Source organism: Aethalodelphis obliquidens, unplaced genomic scaffold (genome assembly GCF_003676395.1).
Source record: "Aethalodelphis obliquidens isolate GAN/ISIS:26980383/991018 unplaced genomic scaffold, ASM367639v1 scaffold6, whole genome shotgun sequence".
Classification (NCBI taxonomy): Eukaryota; Metazoa; Chordata; class Mammalia; order Artiodactyla; family Delphinidae; genus Aethalodelphis; species Aethalodelphis obliquidens.
In genome coordinates, this window is record NW_020837950.1 from 9,616,655 (window position 1) to 9,638,086 (window position 21,432).

The window sequence follows — 21,432 nt, forward strand, 5'->3', positions numbered from 1 at the left end:
TTCTTAAAAGAAAAAGAATAGGCACAATGACACAGAGGGGTCCCTGCAACTAAAAGCTGCTTTTCTGAAAAATGATTCTCCCCCCTGATCGTTTGGGGACTGTGGGGTGAGAGCAGGTCTCCCTTGGTCTGAGCTTCCATTCTTTGTTAAAATCAGCTGGGATTGGTATTCAGAAGGAGTTGTGGGGGACTGTTACCACACATCGTAGTGAGGCAGGTTTCAGTGTGTCAGCGCAGGTTCTGCTGGTGTGTCACTCTAACTTAAATTTAGCTGTCATAGTCCTAGGCTCATCCGTTTTGGCTTCTTCCTTGGCTACTTTAAATGAGACTCATTTATTGTAATCTATTTTTCATATGCTTGGGATCTGTTTTTTATATAGACCATAATATTGGACTTGTAAGATAATGACTTTTAAACTGTGAGAGTGGTTTTCAAATCTCTCTTTTTTCTAAGAGCAGGACCCATTTTCCAAACTAAATATTGCCTGAATATATTTATATATTTTCAGTGTATATGTAATATACAGAAGCAGAGCTTCTCTGGTTAACAAGTGGAGAGGTGGGGAGAAGCCCCTAACTGTCTCTCCCTTCAGACCCTTGCCCTCATCATGGTCCACGAGTGGCTTTTCAGGACTCTGGGGCTCCATGGAGCACAGTTTGGAAACCAGATAATATTCCGTATGTGTGTGAAATTTTTAGGAAATGTGCTTCTCAAAATTTCTATAGATATTTTCCCTCGCTTTTCAACAAAAGATCAGAACATCCTTGTGGTCATACACAAGACGTTTCTGGCCATATTTGAATTAATGATGCAAAATGCCATTGACACATTAATGGTAGCATTACATTAAAGGCATTTAAAATGTGGAAGATTTGTAGAGCTTTTCCTGAAATCAAGAATGTATTTTTAATAAGTTACAAAATAAGTGGAAATGTTATAATATGGTTAAGGTTGTACTTTTAAACCCTGCTGTCTGTCTTATCCCTCCAGTGTTTGTTCAAACAAGTAATTCAGTTTTCAAAATTTAGTTAAAAGCCTTATTCCCTTGGGGGCTATAACTCCTAGCATAATTCCAAAAACATGTATCAAAATAAGCCAAGAACATCCAAGAAGATAATGCCATGTGTCCCCTGGTGCAATGCTTTGTTACTTTTCTACCCAGCTCATCTGAGCACTAGAATGCCCCCCTTCACCTCCAGGGCACAGTAAGGGAGAGAGGATGTGAAAGGTTTGAAAAAGTTCTCTGGATAGGGTTTTCCCTAGTAACAGTCATTTTTAGAGGATTTAGGACTTTTACATCCATCTATAAAATATCATCAACATCTCTGCTACACAGTTGTACAGTTTGGTCTCCAACACTTGCATTCAGATGGTAGACTTTTCAGGATTAAAAAGAAATCGTTTCTCTGATGCTATGAGTTGTTTCAGGATGTTCCTGAAACATCTTTTTTCTTTTACTAAATAAAGGTCAGGAAGGTGACATTTATTACTAGGAAACCCAAGACATTCAGGAGCAAGAAGGCTCACATAGTTAAAATGCCAAAGGGATTATGAGAATCACATCAGATATTGAGGTGTCTTTACCCAGTTTGAGGAGAATTGTAGCATCACTTGGGTTTTGTGGACAGAAAACACCTTTTCGTCTCTGTTCATCACCACTTGAAAGAATTTACAATTGTCTCATTCTTTCAGACAGCACACTTGACCTGTTTTACCTTCTTTAGCCTATTTCTTTTGAAAGACAATGTATTTGGACTTGTAATTTAGATTATGAAACCACTTATAGTGTTGGTCTATGTTTTTAAGTATTAGATTTTTTTTTTTTTTTGCAGTACGCGGGCCTCTCACTGTTGTGGCCTCTCCCGCTGCGGAGCACAGGCTCCGGACGCGCAGGCTCAGCGGCCGTGGCTCACGGGCCCAGCCGCTCCGCGGCATGTGGTATCTTCCCGGACCGGGGCACGAACCCGTGTCCCCTGCATCGGCAGGCGGACTCTCAACCACTGCGCCACCAGGGAAGCCCTAGATTATTTTTTAAATTAAGAATTTATTTGTTATTTGGTCGGGAAAGAATTGCAAATAAATAACAGAATAATTATCAAGTCTTATACTTCATTAGCAGTGGTTTCTCTGTAATTTCTCACCTTCCTCTTTGATCTGCTACTTTATATTTATTTCTAAGACACAAATTTATTTGCCTCATACTTATAGTATGCTGCTGCATTCCTTTGAAAATTAGTGGTACAGAGGGCTTTGATCTTACTTATTGGGGAATATTTTATAATTAAACCATTGGTTGAAATATGAAGGTATTCCTTCATGGTAAATAGAGTTTTTGAAAAATTTTTATATTTATTTGCTTCAATAGGGAAATGCAATTGCATAAATTACCTTCTAATCACTTCTGATGTTTGAGAAAGCAAATTATTTATCTTGAGCATTACAGAAAACAGTGAAATATAATATTTGTCTAGTATTTCCCCGGTGATAAAATTGTTCTTGTCTTCTTCTCTTATTATGAGGCATAAATTACAGAATATGCTTTTTGAAAAATCAAAACTTACCCCATACTTTTATCTGTTAACGTTTTTTAGATTAATTATGGGTCAGAGAGGATCATTTTTGAGCTTAAGAGTAATCAAAAAGCTACAATTTTGGCAGCATTTAGCACTCCTTTGAATCAGATAGCTGTGTTGTGTCTTATATGCACAGATTTTTATAATTCATAGATTATATATTTCTTCCACTAGATTGAAGCTTCATGAGAGCAGGGATCGTTTTTATCGAACTCATCTCTGTGTCTCCAAGAACTGCCTGTCTGGCCTGTATTAATCACTGAATAAGTATTTTATGAATAAATGAATGAGTCGATTAAATAATTAATTCAAAGGCTAAATTTACTTAGTAAGTGCTTGCTTAACGAAAGCCTGCCTTCTGTTACCCACATAGTTCATGCTTTCTGCACATTTGAGGATGTTGGTTTCAAATCCGTTGTCACTAAGGATACTTTAGGGATGTGTTAGAAAAGGTAGCTAAGGATTTTAAAGGATGCATTCGTTAGAAATTTAGACTCAGTCATTTTTTTAAAAACCTGTCTTCCTACTTATTTAACAGATGAATGTGGGACACACTTGGTCGCAAAGATTCAACAACAAATGCCTCAGCACTTGTCAGGCTCTGTTGTGGACTCTGGGGGCACAGGAGGGGGAAAGGATGGAAAAATTCCTGTCTTCATTTCAGTGCAGGGAGATAGGCAGTAAACTTAAACACTGGAAAATGTCATTGCAGACAGGGCTGAGCACCCTGGGCTCCGCGATAGGCACCGAGATAGGACAGTGAGGTAGTTAGTGATCTTTTTTTTTATTTTATCTCCTTGGTTCCTCCCCAAAATATGGTTGACATTTCTGGGATTTTTGAGAAGACTGCCTTGATGTGGCATAATACAGACTGACCACTACACTCGGGGGTAACTAACAGCAGTCCAGCACCCTTCCCAACATATGGTGGGGAGTGGTGTAGAGGATTCCTAGAGAAATAGAAAAGTTAATGAAAAACAGAACTTTTCCTGAACATTTATGACTGCCAAATTCACAGTCATTTCTGTATTCGAACTGAATACTTTTTCAGATAAAACCACCCGTTTCTATTCTTAGTAGCTGCCAATATCACTTTCATTTGTACTAAAAACTGAAACGTACTAGATGAAAATTTACATGATGTACTGGTGATTTTGTGGTTTCAAATTCCAGTAGTTTCCTGTTTTACTGTTTGCTTAAGAACATTTGCAGTCTGTCAGCTTATCTACTAAGAAGACCTGCCAGTTTTTGAGCCTCTACTAAGCTTCAAGTCCTCTGCTCCTTAACTTGATTAGTTAGTTCCAGGGGCCTCTAACGTGGGGTACACAAAATGAACCATTGGGGTAAGCAAGAAAATGTTATAACTTCTGTTTCTATTTATGTTTTACTCATCTTTTTTTTTACAATTTGTTGTTGCATTTTGCAATGTATATAATTTATTAACATTAACAAAGCAAATCGGATATACAAAAGATATAGACATACCTAGTCTTAGGTAAGTACTCAACATCTTTTCCTACCTGTACTCAAAAAAAAAAAAGGTTCAGATAAACAATCTATTTTTATCCTCAAAACAACTCTAGTACAGCCATATTATTAGCCTTATCTTGCTGATGTAGAAATTCTTAAGTTATTTGCTGAAGGACACATAGCCAGTAGTTGGCAGAGCAGGGATTCAAATCCCAGTTCTGTCTTAATTCCAGATCTCACGTTCCTAATCCGTATGTTATTCTGCCAGCACGGTTTAAAAGAAAGCAAGAATGTATGTAAAATGTTGGTGACTTGAAAAGTAAAATGTAACCACGTGTGTAGTTGAGTCATCATGAGATCAGCCCTTGGGGTGGGGAGGCATGGTATTCAGGACCCGTCTGCGTAGGAAATGAGGCAGGCTGTGTGCACTCTGTGTAATGTAATGTACTCTATCCTCCTTAAAAATGAAGGTGGGGGGCTTCCCTGGTGGCGCAGTGGTTGAGAGTCCGCCTGCCGATGCAGGGGACACGGGTTTGTGCCCCGGTCCGGGAAGATCCCACATGCCGCAGAGCGGCTGGGCCCGTGAGCCATGGCCGGTGAGCCTGCGCGTCCGGAGCCTGTGCTCCGCAGCGGGAGAGGCCACAACAGTGAGAGGCCCGCGTACCGCAAAAAAAAAAAATGAAGGTGGGAATATGTTTTTCATGATTTTCCCGCAACTCGTCTTTAGAGTCTTCTTAGTGAAAGTACTTAACGTTCCCTTAGATCTCTGATCTCACGCTTCTCCTTTCTGGCTGATCGATCCCTAATTACGAACGCTTTGAGGTAGACTTTCCACACTGGGTTTTGCTCTCTTCTCACTCCGATAAGATGGATGTGTTGTTTTTGCAGGCTACACCCAGTCGCCTCTCAAATCCTGATTCTTTTCAGCTGGGTGTGTGAATTCTGACCTTATTTGGCAAGCCCTTGGCTCTGTGACAATTCAAATATGATTTCTGTGGTTCAAAAAGCACCAAGTTAAAACCTCCTTCTTGGCCTTGGTTGCCTGATTTCTCCAGAAGCAGGCTAATGAGCCATGCCAGTGATTTAACGCTGTTAGTCTTCGTGTACTCTAGCTCAGCTTAAACTGAAAGGACAGAGGTATGAGAGTCTCTTCTGTTAAATAAAACCCCTTTGTTGTGTGCAAAGAGATGTTGAGAAGAGAAGCACAAGAGTGAATGATGCCCAGTGGAATGCAGACCAGAGAGAAGCCGGTGATCTTTGAGAGCCAGCGTTGTAGAATGGTTCTGAGAATCCCATGGCCACCAGGGCCTCTGTATTCCAGAGGTACCGTATCTTAAAGCTAAAGAGTATGGTGACTGCCACAGTCTTCCAACTGGTCTGGCAACCTCCATTCTTCCCCATCCATCCCCAGTTGGCCACCGGTGAACTCTCTGAGTGTAAATCTGATCCTGTCCCTCCCCTTCTACAGTTCTTCCCCAGATGCCCTTTGCCTTTGGAATCCCAAACATAAAAAATAGCCCCTTTGATTTCCATTCCCTGCCGGTTTTTCAGGCTTATCGTTTTCCTCACTTACTACTCAAGAGTTTGAGATGACTGATCCAATTTCATCCTCAGAACAACCCTATTAAATTAGCATTATTTAAATCACCACACACCTCGCTTCATTTATCGGTTCCATATTGACTAAATGCCAGCTTCTCAAACACAATGTGCATTTGCATACCTCTGTCTTTACAACATGTGATTTCTTCTGTTTGGGATTTCTTCCCGCATCCCTCCCCACCTCTCCCAAGTGCCTGGCTAATTCTTAATTCTTCGTTTAGGATTTTAGGTCAAATGTTAACTCGTGTTGGATGGTTTTTTTGAGCCACCCCAACTAAGAAAATACTTATTTCCTGTTTTTATCGTTTGTACTCACAGAACATTTTGTGTTTACTTCTAAGATAGTATATAGCATATAGTAAATTGATTATTTAGGGAGAGTACTGTTTTTCTCTGATGGTAATCGTATATTACAGTTGAGAGGCTCTGTCTATAGTTTGGGATTGCAAGGAGAGGAGAGAGAACTGGGACCAGAGGACCTAAGGCCAGGCTAAGAAAGAAGGGTCAGAGCTGACCCAGGAAGTATCAAGAGCAATCAGTCAGGATGGAGGCCGGTGCAGAGATGCGCTGCTCACCAGTATTATGCATCAAGGGTCTGCAAACTCCAGCTCAAGAACCACATTCACCCACTGCCTATTTTTGTAAATAAAGTTTTATTGGAGCACAGCTCCATCCATTTGTTTACAAATTGTCTTTGGCCATTTTCACACTACAGTGACAGCATTGAGTCGTTGCAGCACAGAATGTACGACCCTCAAACCCTAAAATATTTACCATCTGTCTCTTTACAGAAAAAGTTTGTCAACCTTGCTGGAGACAAGCAATTAGGTCCTCAAACCAGCAGCATTGTCACCAATGTACATTTCCAGGCCTCATCTCAGACCTACTCAGTGAGAAATTCTGCGGGTAGGGCCCACTGATCTGTGTGTAATAAGCCCCTCCGGTAAATCTGAAGACCGCTGCTCTCCATTTCTGCTCCTGTGGCTAATTACTTGGGGCTTGATGGCAGCCAGGCAGCAGGGTCTAGGAGAAACAGGTACCAACGCAAGGCAAGGGGGTACAGTCAGAAAACAAGGAAGGGAGAATCCAAAGAATGGATTCTGAAGTACAGATTCGAGGAAGGAAGGGACTATGGTTGTGTCCCACCATCTTGCCCAGAACTACCTGCTCGGTGTGTGTGTGAGGGAATGAATGCAGACACACGTGTGTGTGTGGAAGGAAACCAGTCCCAAAATGTGAGTCTGGGGCCTGCAGGTGGAAACAGGAAACAGGTACCCCTGGCAGGAATGCCTCAGGACTGAGGCTGAAACCCATTCACAGAAACAGAGTATTACCAAAAACTGAACAACAGAGACAAATGTTTAAAAACCTGATGATTTACATAAAATTCTAACTTTCATTTAATCTCAGTTTTACTTTCCATTCGCTGCCTTGGGGTGTGTATTGATTCTTGGTGTGTTGTTTCTACCATCGTAGCTCAGCTGTACCCCAGTTTGACCTGACATAATTTATTCAACCTCCCCGAAGCTATTAACTGAATGAATCAGTGTAAAGCACGTAGCAGTATCTGGTATTTCTGTGCTAAGGAAATGTTTCTTCATCTGCCTAGTCACAATCTTATTTTATGTTGTAACAAAGGTTCCCAAATGTTACTACTATTTATTCATATTTACTCCAGTGATAAAACTTTATTTACCAGTATTATTCCTTTTATTTGTCTTCAAAGAAACTTCTGCCCGATAGTCCATGTTATCGTCTGAAGCCCAAGTTGATATGAGTTTGATAACTATGCTTTTCCTCATTTAGGAACATATCTTAAACTTTTAAAAAATACGAAATAATCTAAGCCCTGACACAATATTTGCTTATATGGAAATAGGTCATTTTAAGGTTCCGTTATTTCCCAATATATGTAATATAAATGTATCGGGGAAAAAACACAGTTTCCAAATCTGTCATAATGCATTTTACCGTAGTTTTAAAATACTCTACATGACGTTTGTATCTTCACTAGGGTAGAAATTTTATACTTATATCCCTTTTTAAAAGCATTACATTATGAACATCTAAAAGAGAAGATAAGATCATCGATGACTTTTCTAGGTAAATAAGTATTATTTCATGATTTTTCAGTGATAACTAAATCTATATTATATCAAAGAGGCATCAACTGAAACCTTTATAACTTTTGGCACAGTGACATTTTGAAAGTAAAATTAGTCTTTGGAGGTTTTTTTTTTTAATTCCATAAATGCCATGGGAATTTTATCACATTTCAACACTTGCTGAATATGTAATTCCCATTGTGACCATTAGTGGCCATCTGTGTAAGGTAATACATGTTTGGGATGAAATTGATTATGGCCTAAACGCTCTTGTGTTATGATCAGGAAAAGCACGCAAAGTTCAAATCTTTTTTCCTAATGATCATTGTGTAGCTAAAGATATTCATTTCCAGAGGCCGAACAGCCTATCACTCAAGATCTAATCTCACAATAAATGACACCAGGGCCAAAGGAAAGGAGCCTGCAGAGCCTTCCACTAAAATTAGTAAATGCTGTACCTGAGGATAAAGGGAAAATTAACAGGCTTTCAAATGTAGTTTTTCTTTCGTAGGCATCAAAGTAGACCCACTGCAATTTTGCTGAATATTCAGAAATGTTTCATTAGAAATTCCTGTTATCATAGCCACCAACATGCTCCAAGTTAACCTACTTGTAACACTTCTCAGCGTATTTATTGCTGGCCCTACCTTTTTGGTACTTTATATTATCTTTGCCTGGTTTGGAAAATGTTTCCTTTTTACCTGTGCAAAACCAGCTGCTTTCCTTCTTTCAAATATGCTTTCAGTGTGATCTCCCCCATGCAGTCATTTTCTTTTTATTAGGTTTGTGCAGAGTAGTGTATACCCATGTACTTCCTGAGCTCATATATCCCCTTAAAGTAGAACTAGAAAATAGGCAAATAAACTTGTTGATATATTTCTAATTAGTGTATTCACATCTTGGCTCTCACATTATCTAGTTACCCCCGGGTTTTGTGAAACATACTACAAAAAAAAATACTTTTTTGGTTTAAAATTTTTGAGAGCTTATATTACTGAACTATCTTCATGATCGTTTAAAATCTTATCATGCTCTCTGTGGAATATCTAACATTTGAACACAACTGTATCCTGATCTTCCCTGGCATGTGGGCCAGAATGATTTAGCTACTGATTTCCTAAAAGTAGCTGAAAGAACTGATGGAATCATTGTCTCAATGTTGAAATTACAGCAGTTGTGATGTTGGCATAGTTGATGCTGAACTGGTCTTCCTTTTCATTCTTGAACTTCTTGATGATGATTATTCATCAGGTTTTGATAGATTTCAAATCTGCTTCCCATTAACGATAATAAAATAATGATATCTTTTTAAAGAAGGAAATTTGCCTTCCTGTCTTATATATTATGTACTAGGAAGTCATGCATCAAGTGAATCTAATAGCTGCATAAGTTATTTGGAATATATTGAAGAGAAAATAGTCTAGATTGCAACAATACTTTAGAACATTTGGATTGAGGTTTTTTTTGTTTTTGTTTTTTGTTTGTTTGTTTTGTCATTCACTCACTCTGCAAATATACCAAATGCTGACTATCAGTGTTCTGGAGACACAGTATAAAGGTGAACAGAACCTGGTCCCTAATTTTCCTTTTTTCAACTTAAAATTGCACTTTTTATAGGTAGCCAGGGACCAAAGACTCCCCAGAGCTCTTCTCCAGCATCTCCTCGGAACCTGATGTGGTATGTCTGGGCTCTCAGGGCCTTCTTTGAGTCAGCACTTAGTGCTCAGGCCAGCATTCTTATGAGGAATATGCCCAGGTTAAGGGCCCTTCACTCCCTCATGCCGAATAGGGACATCAGCCTACAACCAGAGGAGGAGCTGCATTTGTTCCTCTACCTAATATTACTTAAGTAGAAAAGAACTTAAAGAAATCAACGCTAGCCCCTCACAGACTGATGCCTACTTAATTTACTTCAGCCAACATTTATGGGGCAGAGACTGGGAGTTGACCACTATCTTAGGCACCATCCTAGACACAAAGGGACAAGAACGCGATGGGCAATACAGAGGATCTTGGTTCAAGCCCTGCCCTTCCGTAATCTATCAAGTTATGTCACTGTGACAAATCATTGCCCCCCTCTGGGCTCCTGTCTCCTCATTTGTGAAGAAACAAGGAGCTTGGAGGCATGACCCCTAATTTTGAACAAAACTACCAGAGTCATACGTTTAAACAGGTCATCTTAATATGATAAATTAAGTAGGTAAAGATGAGCAAAGTTCTATCAGAGCACAGCAGAGGAGAAAACTTGTTTTAAGAAGTAAAGGAAAACTTCTTTTGGACTTCCAGGATGAGCCACGTTTCACCACGCAGGGCCGTGGTGGATGTGTGTGTGTCTGTACATATACCTACATACGTAAACACATGCATGTGTGTATATACTAACACTGATGCCTAGGCTCACCCATCTATATTTAAGCCCTGTGGCAGAGACTGCAGGCCAGCTAATTTAACACCTATTCCTACTGCCCTTCTGCCTTGCCCCTCCACTGAGGCTGGAAAAGCTAAATACTGACAGTTCAGGATGGCCATGTAGCACCATCGGGCCAGTTGCTGTATTTGGAAATACACTGAGGACTTTCAGAAACCCTTTTGCTTTTCAAATAAGAGGTGGATACCGTTGGTTTTACCACCTTTTTCTTGTCTTCAGTGTGGCTGTTATAATTATAGCTGCGACAGCCACCTTGAGACACTGAGAGAGATCTGGAGAATGCGTGGAAATGTAGTCAAGCCAACGATCTCATACCCATAGCTACCCACTTCAGTACTAGTGATGTTAGAAGTCTTTATTTAAGCCACTTTCAGTCAGATTTTTTTCTATTATTTATAGCCAAAAACGTTCCTAAGCAATATACTCATCAACTACACACACTCACTCTTATGTGTTTGTATATATATTTAACTTTCTTTTCCATGCCTACCAAGCCTTGGGGTTATTTTTAGACTTGAATTGTGATGAAAAGTAAATAGGACTTAAAGGGAAAAATAGAAAGTGGAATGCTTTCTTTATTATTATCAACCCAGACACTATCCTTTGCAGTAATCTCCCTTATATCTAGTCTGTCCTTGTCTGATATTGTAAATTAAAAAGTGAAGTCAAGAAGGGAGAAAATAGTTGAGAAGAAAGATAAACGCTGAAGTAGTTCATTCTGGAGGTTAGGTTATGGGGAAAATGGGTAAGACTGAGAATCGGTTGTGGCTTGCAGAACACCGTTGGGAAGGGTACCCAACTAGTGACAATGCCTGGTCACATGATGGAAAGAAAGATTTAAATCTTAATCCATTATTGCCCATTCCTATGTATTTAGGACCGAGAACACCATTATCTGTTTCCATTTGGCAGGCCAGTTTTCCCTAACAGCCAGGAGATTGTTCTCACTTTTCCCTCCATTTAGGAAGATGAGAGAAGCAACCATTCTTCTTCTTTGTCAGAGATGAGAACAGCTTTCCACAGTGTTTTGGTTGTGTTCAGTCTTGTATGAAAGATACCATCTAAGGAGCAAGAGATCTTTAATGGTCTCTGACCTTCCACTATGCAAACATGGAACCATGTGAAAAACACTCAGCCCTGTTCTTTCTTTCAGAGACTAATGCTATCACTTTGTTTATTGCTCCTTTCTTCATCCTTTCTCATTGTATTTTGTGTCTACATTTCCTGACACTGCATCAAATTACAATTTAATAGTGTTAGCCTGTAACCTTACTCTTTTTCAAACAGATCAGTTGGATTACTTTTTCACTGGTGATCTTCCATAGTTTTTGTTTTTATTTTTTCTTAATAGCTGCCTGCTCCTTTTTAACTGTTTTTGATTCCCCCCTTCTACATCTGTGTGTGTGTTTTTAGAATCAGTTCCGTACCTTAGGGAGGAGTAAGGTAAGACAGGTAGCTTCAGGAAGCCTAAGTCTCCTGCAAAAGTACTGGATGAAAGTTAGGGATCCTTGAGAGAGAAAACTCAATGGGGTATTTGGAATTTACAACAAATTCATCAATTATCATTTAGTCTCTGATTTTAAAACATATATACACTTCAATTTTTCATTCTTAAAGAATCTAAACTTTTTTTTTTTTTAATCTTAAAAAATGTTGCCACTCTCTTTCTCCAGAATCTTCAGCTACTTGGAGCCACAGCCATCGAGGATAAATTACAAGATCAAGTGCCTGAAACCATAGAAACGCTAATGAAAGCAGACATCAAAATCTGGATCCTTACAGGAGACAAGCAGGAAACTGCCATTAACATTGGTAATTCACCTAATTTAAACTTTAAGTCATGGTGCTTTTTAACATGTTCTGATATATTTTAGAAGATAGATTTGAGATATTTCAAGATTTGAAAGATTTGGTATTTTCAGATTTCCATATTTGTTAATATCATTGGGCTCGTCTATTTACTTATGGCCCCAGTGCCCCTTTAAATTTGCAATGATTGTATGTACAGCCAAACTTCAGCTCTTGCAACTATGTAACACCGTCTCTCAACTTTGTATCCCTGCCTAGCCCCACCTCCCATCCATAATGGACACATGTAGGTAACCATTCTGCTGCTGTCTGCCAAAGTCTGAAGGTGGGGATTATGGCAGGCTTGTATACCGACACTTGTTTCTGTGACCAAAGGTTATTTCTGAGATAGGAAGTAAGGTTCTTGCTAGTTTTCACTCATCCTACGGTTAATTCCAATTTTGCAGAAGGAGGTTGTATTAAGCAGCTCAGGCTGCCATAACAGAATACCACAGGTTAGATGATTTAAGCAACAGAAGGTTATCTTCTCACAGTCATGGAGGCTGGAAGTCCAAATCAAAATGTCAGCAGGTCGGTATCTCCTGAGACCTCTCCTCCTGGCTTGCAGATGGCCGCCTTCTCTCTGTGTCCTCGCCTGGCCTTTCCTCTCTGGATTCTCACAGAGCATCTGGTGTTTCTTCCTCTTCTTATAAGGACACTAGTCCTGTTGGATTAGGGATCACCCTTATGACCTTAGTTAACCGTAGGTAGGATTTATGAGTTCTAGAGTGGTCAACATTTAGATGGTGTTTAAAACCTTGGGAAGGAATGAGATCACAAAGGGAGTGAGCGTAGATGGTATTGTTTTAAATGTGAGGCCCGCCAACAAGGTTGCCCATTTTTCTCCAGCCACGTTCAGCTGTAGGCAGACAGGTGCAGAGTGAGCCGAGTTGGTTTAATCAGCAGGTGATTTTGCCCTGCAGCAAGTATAGCAAAGCAAGAGAGGGCAGGAGAGTAGAGGATGTGATGCAATCCAAGGGCAGGAAGATTGTGATGGGATCAATGGTCCAAGAGAGAGCCAGACAACCCTCCTGAACCCTTCTCCCAAAACAACCACTGGCCCATCTTCTGCTCTTCGTGTTGGTCATCGTGAAGGATATTTCATACACATCTATCAGTTTTCAGGACGTTGAGAATCCTTACTGTAATCTCTTCCATATTTGTTTATCAAGACAGCCTTAACACTCCAGGTAATGTCCTTGTATCTTATCCCTCTTACAGCAAGCAAGAGCATTTCTTTTTTAAACTTCCTGCAAACCTGGAAAACAGCCATCACTTCTATTAAAAGAGACAAAATTTTAATTTTATCAAATAAAATAGATAAAATTTAGAATTTTGTAGTATTATCGTGTTAACGTCTTCACCTCTTCTCTCTAGAGAAATTAATTATATCAATCTATTTACTCTGTTTGGACATAGGACACTCCTGCAAACTTTTGAGGAAGAACATGGGAATGATTGTTATAAATGAAGGCTCTCTTGATGTAAGTAAGATTATCTTTTTTAAAAAGAAACCTTTAATAACTTAATTATCTTGTAGCATTTTATTTTATATTCAGCTAGCTGTGGAAATATTTTATTTTCCTGAGGTTAAAAGATACCTTACTACTATTGTTCTGCTAGAACAAACATACACTGTTTTGAACGATTGATGTAAAAAGATGCTAGCTTTGTGTCTGTGACAGCTAAAAGAAATTGCTAAATGATTTGCTTAATGTTGTGAGACAAGAAAGCTGCTTTACAAAAGCATTATGTCAGGAGGTTGCTGAGTGACTGCAACTTATTTGTATCTGCCTGGGTATTTTGTATATTAAGCATTTAATGTCTGCTTTAGCTTCCAGTGTTGATATTTTGCTTCTTTTAAAAAAATGTGAAAGCTATTGAACAACACCAAATAACCAATAGTCAAGTTGTTTTTTGTTTTTTATCATTTATTTTTTTGGCTGCGTTGGGTCTTCGTTGCTGCACGAGGGCTTTCTCTAGTTGCGGCGAGCGGGGGCTACTCTTCATTGCAGTGCGCAGGCTTCTCATTGCGGTGGCTTCTCTTGTTGCAGAGCACGGGCTCTCGGCACGGGTTTCAATAGTTATGGCGCACGGGTTTCAGTAGTTGTGGTGCTCGGGCTTAGTAGTTGTGACTCACGGGCTCTAGAGCACAGGCTCAGTAGTTGTGGCGCACGGGCTTAGTTGCTCTGTGGCATGTGGGATCTTCCCAGACCACAGCTGGAACCCATGTCCCCTGCATTGGCAGATGGATTCTTAACCACTGTGTCACCAGGGAAGCCCCTCAAGTTTTTTTTTTAATGTCCTAACTTCTGGGCTGAAATATGAATTCCTAGGATGTCTTTTTCATGGCTGTGTTCACATGAAGTTATATTTGGAAAAGAGGGAAAGAGTTTTTAGGAATATAGTGTAAAATAAAAGTTAACAAAAAAAAAAAAGAAAGTAGGTCAAATGACCTGTAAATATTTTAAAGGAAAGGTGAGTGCAATTTAAGGTGGAAGACAGAACAGGAGAGGTGATTATACAACCGCTTGAAACGGTCATTGTGACGCAAAGAGCAGAGCAGAGCAAACCTGATAATTAGGGATGTTGGAGAAGCCGAGACCAGCTCTGTAGAAGGGATGATGAAGAGGCAGATGTTTTGAAGTTGGATATAAAACAAATTACATGTAAGAAGTATTTAGCGTCTGATTTTTAAACTGAAATGATGACCTCTTTATTATTTGTCCTTAAAACAATCCTTGTGATACTCTTCCCTTTCTTGTGAAATCTTTAAGCACCTTGTAGCCTGAAGAATAATATAAGATTTTGCAATTATGAGAGTTGTTTATGCCTTTCATTATTGGGGAAGTGCTTTTTGTGAATGAAGTTTTAATCCTAAACACACACACACACACACACACACACACACACACACACGCAAAAAAAAAGCCAGCCCTCCAGAAGCTTATAAATAATAAGGGAGGTAAAGTGCATTCAAGTAACAGATATGTAAATAAGGTAGATAGCTTGCTGTGAAAATATCACGGTGTTTAAGGAACTATTTACAAAGTAAGTGGCATTTAGTTACATAGAAGTGAGTACCTGAGTAAGGGGGACAAAAGCAGAAAAAGCTGAAAGTTACTGGAAGTAAGTTCAAGGCATATTTGGGGCATGAAAGAGGAACATTAAACTTGAGCACAAGGTTATAATTTTTTAAGTATGTTTTGTTCGAATAAATGTAGGCACAGAATGTAAAATTTAAAAGTTACAAAAAGGGAAAGTATAGGTGGCAAAAAATGAATCGCCCATCTTTACACCCAGCCTACTCGTTTACCTCCCTAGGGACGGTCACTAGTTCCAGTCTTGTGTGTTTGTCCAGAGATGTTCTGACTTACCTAAGGGATATGCATGTCCCAGATGTGCATGTCTGTGGACGCATCCTTTGTTGTTAAACACAAATTGCAGCATGCTGTCCACACTGCTTGGTACTGCACTTTGCTTTTCTCACTTAATATATCTGAACAATTATTTTATAATGGTCTGTGTGAAGCTACCTAATTCATTTTAATGGTGGCACAGTATTTATAAGACAGCCATAAAGAAATGACAGAGGGGGGTTAAAACTGGAGAGCTAGTCTCGGGTCAGCTGTGGAAAGCTGGGCCAGGTCTGAGAATTTGCCTTCATAGGCGAGGGAAGCAATTACATCAGCCTCTTAAAAGAGGTGTGATGTGTAGAAGCAGTTCTACATAGGCACGTTGGAAGGGTGGGAGGCATGGGGTGCAGGTAAGGGACCAGGATAAGAGTTAGGGAGGAGGAAATAGGGGCACCAATGCCAGCAATGTGGTGTGAAATTCAGGGAAACTTATCCCATGGGGTCCCTGAGAAGGAGCCATCGAAGGTGGTTCCAGAACTGGGTTGCAGTTGTTCACAACATTACAAGACCCTCAGTGTAAACATCCCCATAATCCCTGTAGACCATTAGGCCTTTGTCAGCATCATGGGTTACACGTGGTACCCAGGTTTTCTGACACTTGAAGGAAGTCAGAAGTGGGACCTGTGAGGTCAAAGCAAAAGCATGACCATGCTTGATTTGACATCCTTCTTGTCTGGATTTAGGCTTTCACTTTATGTAGAGTGTGCTAGCATTGCTTCTTTTGTTTTCATCTGTTTCATCATTTTTCTCCAACTCTTAGACAAACACAGTCTTGAAGTGTTTTAAGTATCAAGTGATGTAAATAGCAATCTCAAGAAAAAAAAGAGAAAACTGAAATACCAAAAATATTCAATGTACTGAATCATGTATTGTTAAGACAGGTTTATTTATTTCCATTTTGAAGTTTCCGAGATGGCAACTCAAAAGTAATAAACACCTCATTGGGACGTCTCTGGTGGTCCAGTGGCTAACAATCCGCCTTCCAATGCAGGAGATGCAGGTTCAATCCCTGGTCAGGGAACTAAGATCCCACGTGCCATGGGGCAACTAAGCCCATGCGCCACAACTATTGAGCCTGCGCACTCTGGAGCCCATGTGCCACAACTAGAGAGCCTGAGTGCTGCAGCTACTGAGCCCGCATGCCTCAACGAAGACCTGATGGGGCCAAATAAATAAATAATTTTTTTTTTAAAGAAAAGTAATAAACACCTCAAAGGTACTTGCACTACCTATTGCTGCAGGACCAAACATAGAGCCTCAGGGGAATACTCAATTTCAGTGAGAGCAGGGACACCCCTCTGTTTGTTTTGGTTTGCCATTCTCTCTCATTCCCCAGCAAGTTGCCTAGCCCATAGTTCGTACTCCATAAATATTTGAGAAGTGAGTCACTGAATAAGGTTTAATTAAGGGCTTCCTTTAAAAACAGAAAAAGGTTGTGTATCAGTTTTAAGTTTGGTAGTAATCGATCATATCTGATACTTAGAGAGCAAGTGTTTAGAAATGTCCTTAGCAATTCAAATGCCAGTTAGGTGTGGAAGATCACAGGCAAACACTATGGCTGAAAGAACTGACAGACGCATCCAGCTCCAGACTACCTTGGGTTCTCGCACTGCTGTCTGGAGAAGGTTTTTCTCCTAGGGAGTTAAGTGGTGACTTTACAAATCTGGCTGTCTGGGGTGAGACCTGCTGTGGCAAACTCATTCACTTCTCAGCAGGAAAGGAAACAGCACTTTGCATCATAGCTCCTTCAGATCTTGTGTCATACAACCCATGGCTGAGATTTCAGGCAGGTCATTAGAATGAGTCTAGGTAAATCATTATTTATTTTTCATTGCCATGGAAAAGAAAAGCATCCTATGTGTTCAAATTGTACTGATAATAGTAAGAGATAGGGTTACCACTCCATCAGCACAAAGGATAATTAACATTTAGGTGATAAACTTAGGAACGTGCCATCTTAGGAAATAATATTAATATAATAGGAAATAAATTGTGGGTGTTCAGAGTTTTGTCAAGTGACAATTTTAATGTACTCAGATCATTCTGTGCAGTAGCACAGTGGTTAAGGTACAGTTCTGCCCCACCTGAGTGGGGCACCCTGGGCAAAATGAAATTAGATAACTTCTCTGAGCCACTTGTGCTGCCTGTCAGGTGAGGATAATGTTACCCTTGGATTGGTATGGTTAGCACAAGGCATGGCACGTATGAAAAGGATATGTTACAAAATTGTGTAGAAAAATAGTCTATGTTGAAGGCTTGCTCTACAGACCTAATATGGAAATCTGATGGGCTTTTCTGCCTCTGCACATTCCCGGTTCCTTTCACAGCAAAAGCAGCACGCCCAGCTAGTATGACGCCTGAGAGCAAAGCTAGGTGTTCTCACCCAGTTACCTGACAGTGTCAGCAAAAGAGTTTCTTAAAAAGCTTGATCATACTTGTTTTAATTTAGAAAGTAAGAATTTCATGGAGGAGCGTCTTTAATAATCTAAAGTAGATCAGAATCTGTTAGATATTTGTTAGGTAACAGAATTTTCTATCATGTGACTTTGAACCACTTGTTTTGGGTTCTGATTATGATCTTGGTATGAGACATTTTCTTAAGGGTCTGCAAAAGCACAAATTTTAAATTACTGGCTTGAAGGATATTTTGTACTTCTTCCCTAACTCTACAGAAATGCCCAGGAAGTATCCCATTAAATTCACAGAAACCCCTTCCACTTAATGACCTAGATCCTGTCTGTTAAAACTGGAAACATCTGAAAATGTGAGCTAAGAACTAGGGAACCTCCTATGTGACCTATCTTTAGCTCCCAGTGTCTGATTACAGCATCTTTCAAAATGTAGTAAAACAATTCTGGAAGGACTGAGTTGATGTTATATTAAGGAGTGTGATTATTATAGTATTAACATCCCCCATAGCATACTAACTCTGTGAATCTCTGGAAATACTTTCAGGTGACCCAGAATATCTTTTTTGATGGATATGATCTAACTTTTTCTAAAAGGTAGAAAGAAATTGAAGACTGATTCATTGACATAGCTCAGGATTTCACTACCCTCATTTGTCAAGTCTGGGTAGGTGGGAGGAACCATAATTTCTTAAGCCATTAACTCTGTAGGTACCCAAATCATCTTTCTTGAGTCTCACATGATATACCTGTAACCGTGGCCTCTCCTTCTTTTAGCATCTTTTTTATGTGGAGAGTTGTGGGATCTGTCCTGAGAGGTAGGGCTGGATCTTAAATTTGTTCTTGTTGTTTTTTCTCCTCTTTTCTACTGTCTGGCTTCCCTAGGAAACAAAAAGGGGCAGAGAGGAAAATTACTTACTATATATTTATTGAATCAACAGAAATGATGATTAACTATGTATGTGAGGAACTTGGAGAAATAAATTTCTTCAACTCAGAGTCAAAAGGCTTCCAGTTTTCCCAAGTTGAACTCCTGAGAAGCCCTGCCCACCTCTCCTGCTGATCATCTGGGCACAGTTTTTTCAGTTTCTGCTTCTGTTGACATTTACATTTAGCCTGATTAGGAGTCAGCACCCAATATAAGGAAGCAGAGTATGGATCCCAAAGGAATATGCAGCTTTTTGACTGTGTGAAAAGGGAACTGCTTACCCCTGCAGGGTTCTATGCGTGGCTATTACAGTCATAAGAAAAACACTAGCTTATGTTTATAAGTGCTTATTTTTTGTACTAAGTACCGGACTAAGGATTTTACAAGGACAATCACATTTACACCTGAAAACATTAGTAGGCAGATACTATTATGCCCCATCTTGAAAGGTTAACTTGCCCTCTAGTGCTAAGCAGCCCTGGAGGCTGTATCTAAGTCACTGGATTCCAGAGTCTAAGAAAATAAGAGTTCTCTGGGCCTCAGCTGCCAGTGACTCTTATAAAATAATAATAATAATATCCATCTCTAGGATGTTGTTGTGAAGATTAAACAAAACAGTACCTTTTAAGTACAAGGTCTGGCATTTAGTAAGCACTTAAGAAGTATGGACCATGATCATGATCGTGATCATTTCTTTTAGCATCATTATTCCTGGGGGTAGGGGGAGTTTCGTTTTGCCAGCTGCTGTAAGAGGTGATTTTAAACAGCTGCCCTCCTCACTACTTAAATTTCTCTACTTAATTTGCAAATATGAACTTAAGCCAGCCTAGGTTTGATTATGGATACCAGTCTTTTCCCTCCCTCATATATTTTACAGAAAATGAATTGTTAACCACATTTCATATTAACAAGGGTAAGAATATATATTTTTCAACACCACGGGAAAAGAAAGCCCTTTATGGGATTGCACATTTTTTTTCCTAGCTGAATTTGATTTTCTAACACCATGTAAGCTTCAAATGTAACTTACAGGCATTCATGACTTAAATGGTGAAGTTGTCATCTGCACCCTTTTAAGCTCGACTTATATGTATTATGCAGACAAACCTTACTGCTTGGGGAACCAGTCACTGTGGAACAGCTTCTGAAAGAAGTCCAGAATAAGCAAGTTATTGACTTGACTGCGGAAAAGGAGGGGAAAGAAGAGAATTGAGGCTACTTCAAGTTTTGTCTTGATATGTCCCATGAGTCTAATGCAGTACGTTTTGTATTGCTTTGAAAAATAGTTCAGGCAGGTTTTAAACCACACTGAGTTTTCCTCCACTGCCAGCTCGGGAACTTTAGTATTGTGAATTCTCTTTTGCCATTAGCAAAGCTGTTTCAGCTTTTTTGGCCTGAAAATGTGTAAGATCTCAGTTTAACTTTTAAGGTGTTAATGTATCCCTATCAAAAGCAAAGATATGTTTTTATAATGTCCCATTGCAGGATGATTGTTCAAATACTGTCTGGCACACGGCTTCCTTCAAGTAGCTCTCAGTGAAGAAAGCCAACTTTGTTCCGTTTGAGAGAAACGGGTTAGTAAAAACTATATATAAACATTACAAAAAAAGAAAATAACAGAAGAACAAATAATCTGTTCTCTGTTCCTCTGATTTAAGACGGTGTCTGCCACAAGCCAAAGACTGTGGTTGAAAAAGTTCCATCAAACCCATTGTTTGGTCTCATAAAAACAAAACGTGTCCCCTTTGCTCAAACAAAATTCTGTAATCTTGGGTTGTGTTCAGATCCCTAAGTGAAGTTGTTCACAGATTCATAGTGTTGCTGTTCTGAGAAATTCTTCCTCCCCCTAAGCCTGAATATTCTTTATCTTTTTTTTTTTGGCTAAACATCTGAGCTCTTCTAAGACTCTCTGAGACCTAGAATTACCGTTAAATGCCTTCTAATCAGTCTGCCCTCTTGCCACCTCCCAACAGCTTGATGGCATTTTTGAGGTGAGCAGACCATGCCTTGTGACTTTTTTTGCATCTCTTTTTTTTGTATCTTTTGATGAATCAGCATAGCCATAAAATTGACAGTTTACAGGAAACCTACGTGTCAGGTACATCTGCATGCGTTAGCCTCTGCTCCTATACGGATGCCGGTGTCTGTCTCAAATACAGATGGAGACTTTGAGTTCACAAAGCTAACGCCTGTGGGATCCTGAGTCTTGACCTAGATTGCTCTAAGTCCAAAACTGTTTTTCTTTTTGTTCTTAAATAACCCTTCCTTCTCCAGAGGTAAAGGGGACTCAGTCTCAGAAAAAAGCATTCTGGAAGGCACGCCCCACGTTTGCCAGCTTGCCCCTACCTCCTCTCCCGCTCACCACCAGGACTGCAGAGCAGCTGAAAGAGGAATGCTCTTCTGGGAGATGGTGGCGTTTGGGCATCTTGTATTTACGAAATTCAGGAACGACCCTATATTTCGTTTTACTGTGACAGTTGTACATAGATTTATTTGAATGGATGTGGGAAATAATGGAAATGGTGTGCATTTGGAATGTGCAGTGAGAAAACACAGCAGATAATGATTCTTCGGTATTCCTACATTAATTAATTCAAATCATTAGGGAAATGGGCCCAACATCAGCTTTCTTTGTGGTTGTGGGTAAGAATTTC

The 21,432-nt window shown here is 39.7% G+C and overlaps 1 protein-coding gene across 9 annotated transcripts in view; it reads left to right on the plus strand.

The window, feature by feature from the left end:
* The window catches only part of ATP8A1 (ATPase phospholipid transporting 8A1), a 238,991-nt gene that overhangs the window by 124,328 nt on the left and 93,231 nt on the right, over nt 1–21,432 (plus strand). For all 9 annotated transcript variants that reach the window (XM_027103059.1, XM_027103063.1, XM_027103060.1 and 6 more), the window contains 2 exons: nt 11,852–11,990; nt 13,446–13,510. In XM_027103059.1, coding sequence (XP_026958860.1) covers nt 11,852–11,990; nt 13,446–13,510 — 204 coding nt within the window. The remainder of the gene's footprint in view (nt 1–11,851; nt 11,991–13,445; nt 13,511–21,432) is intronic.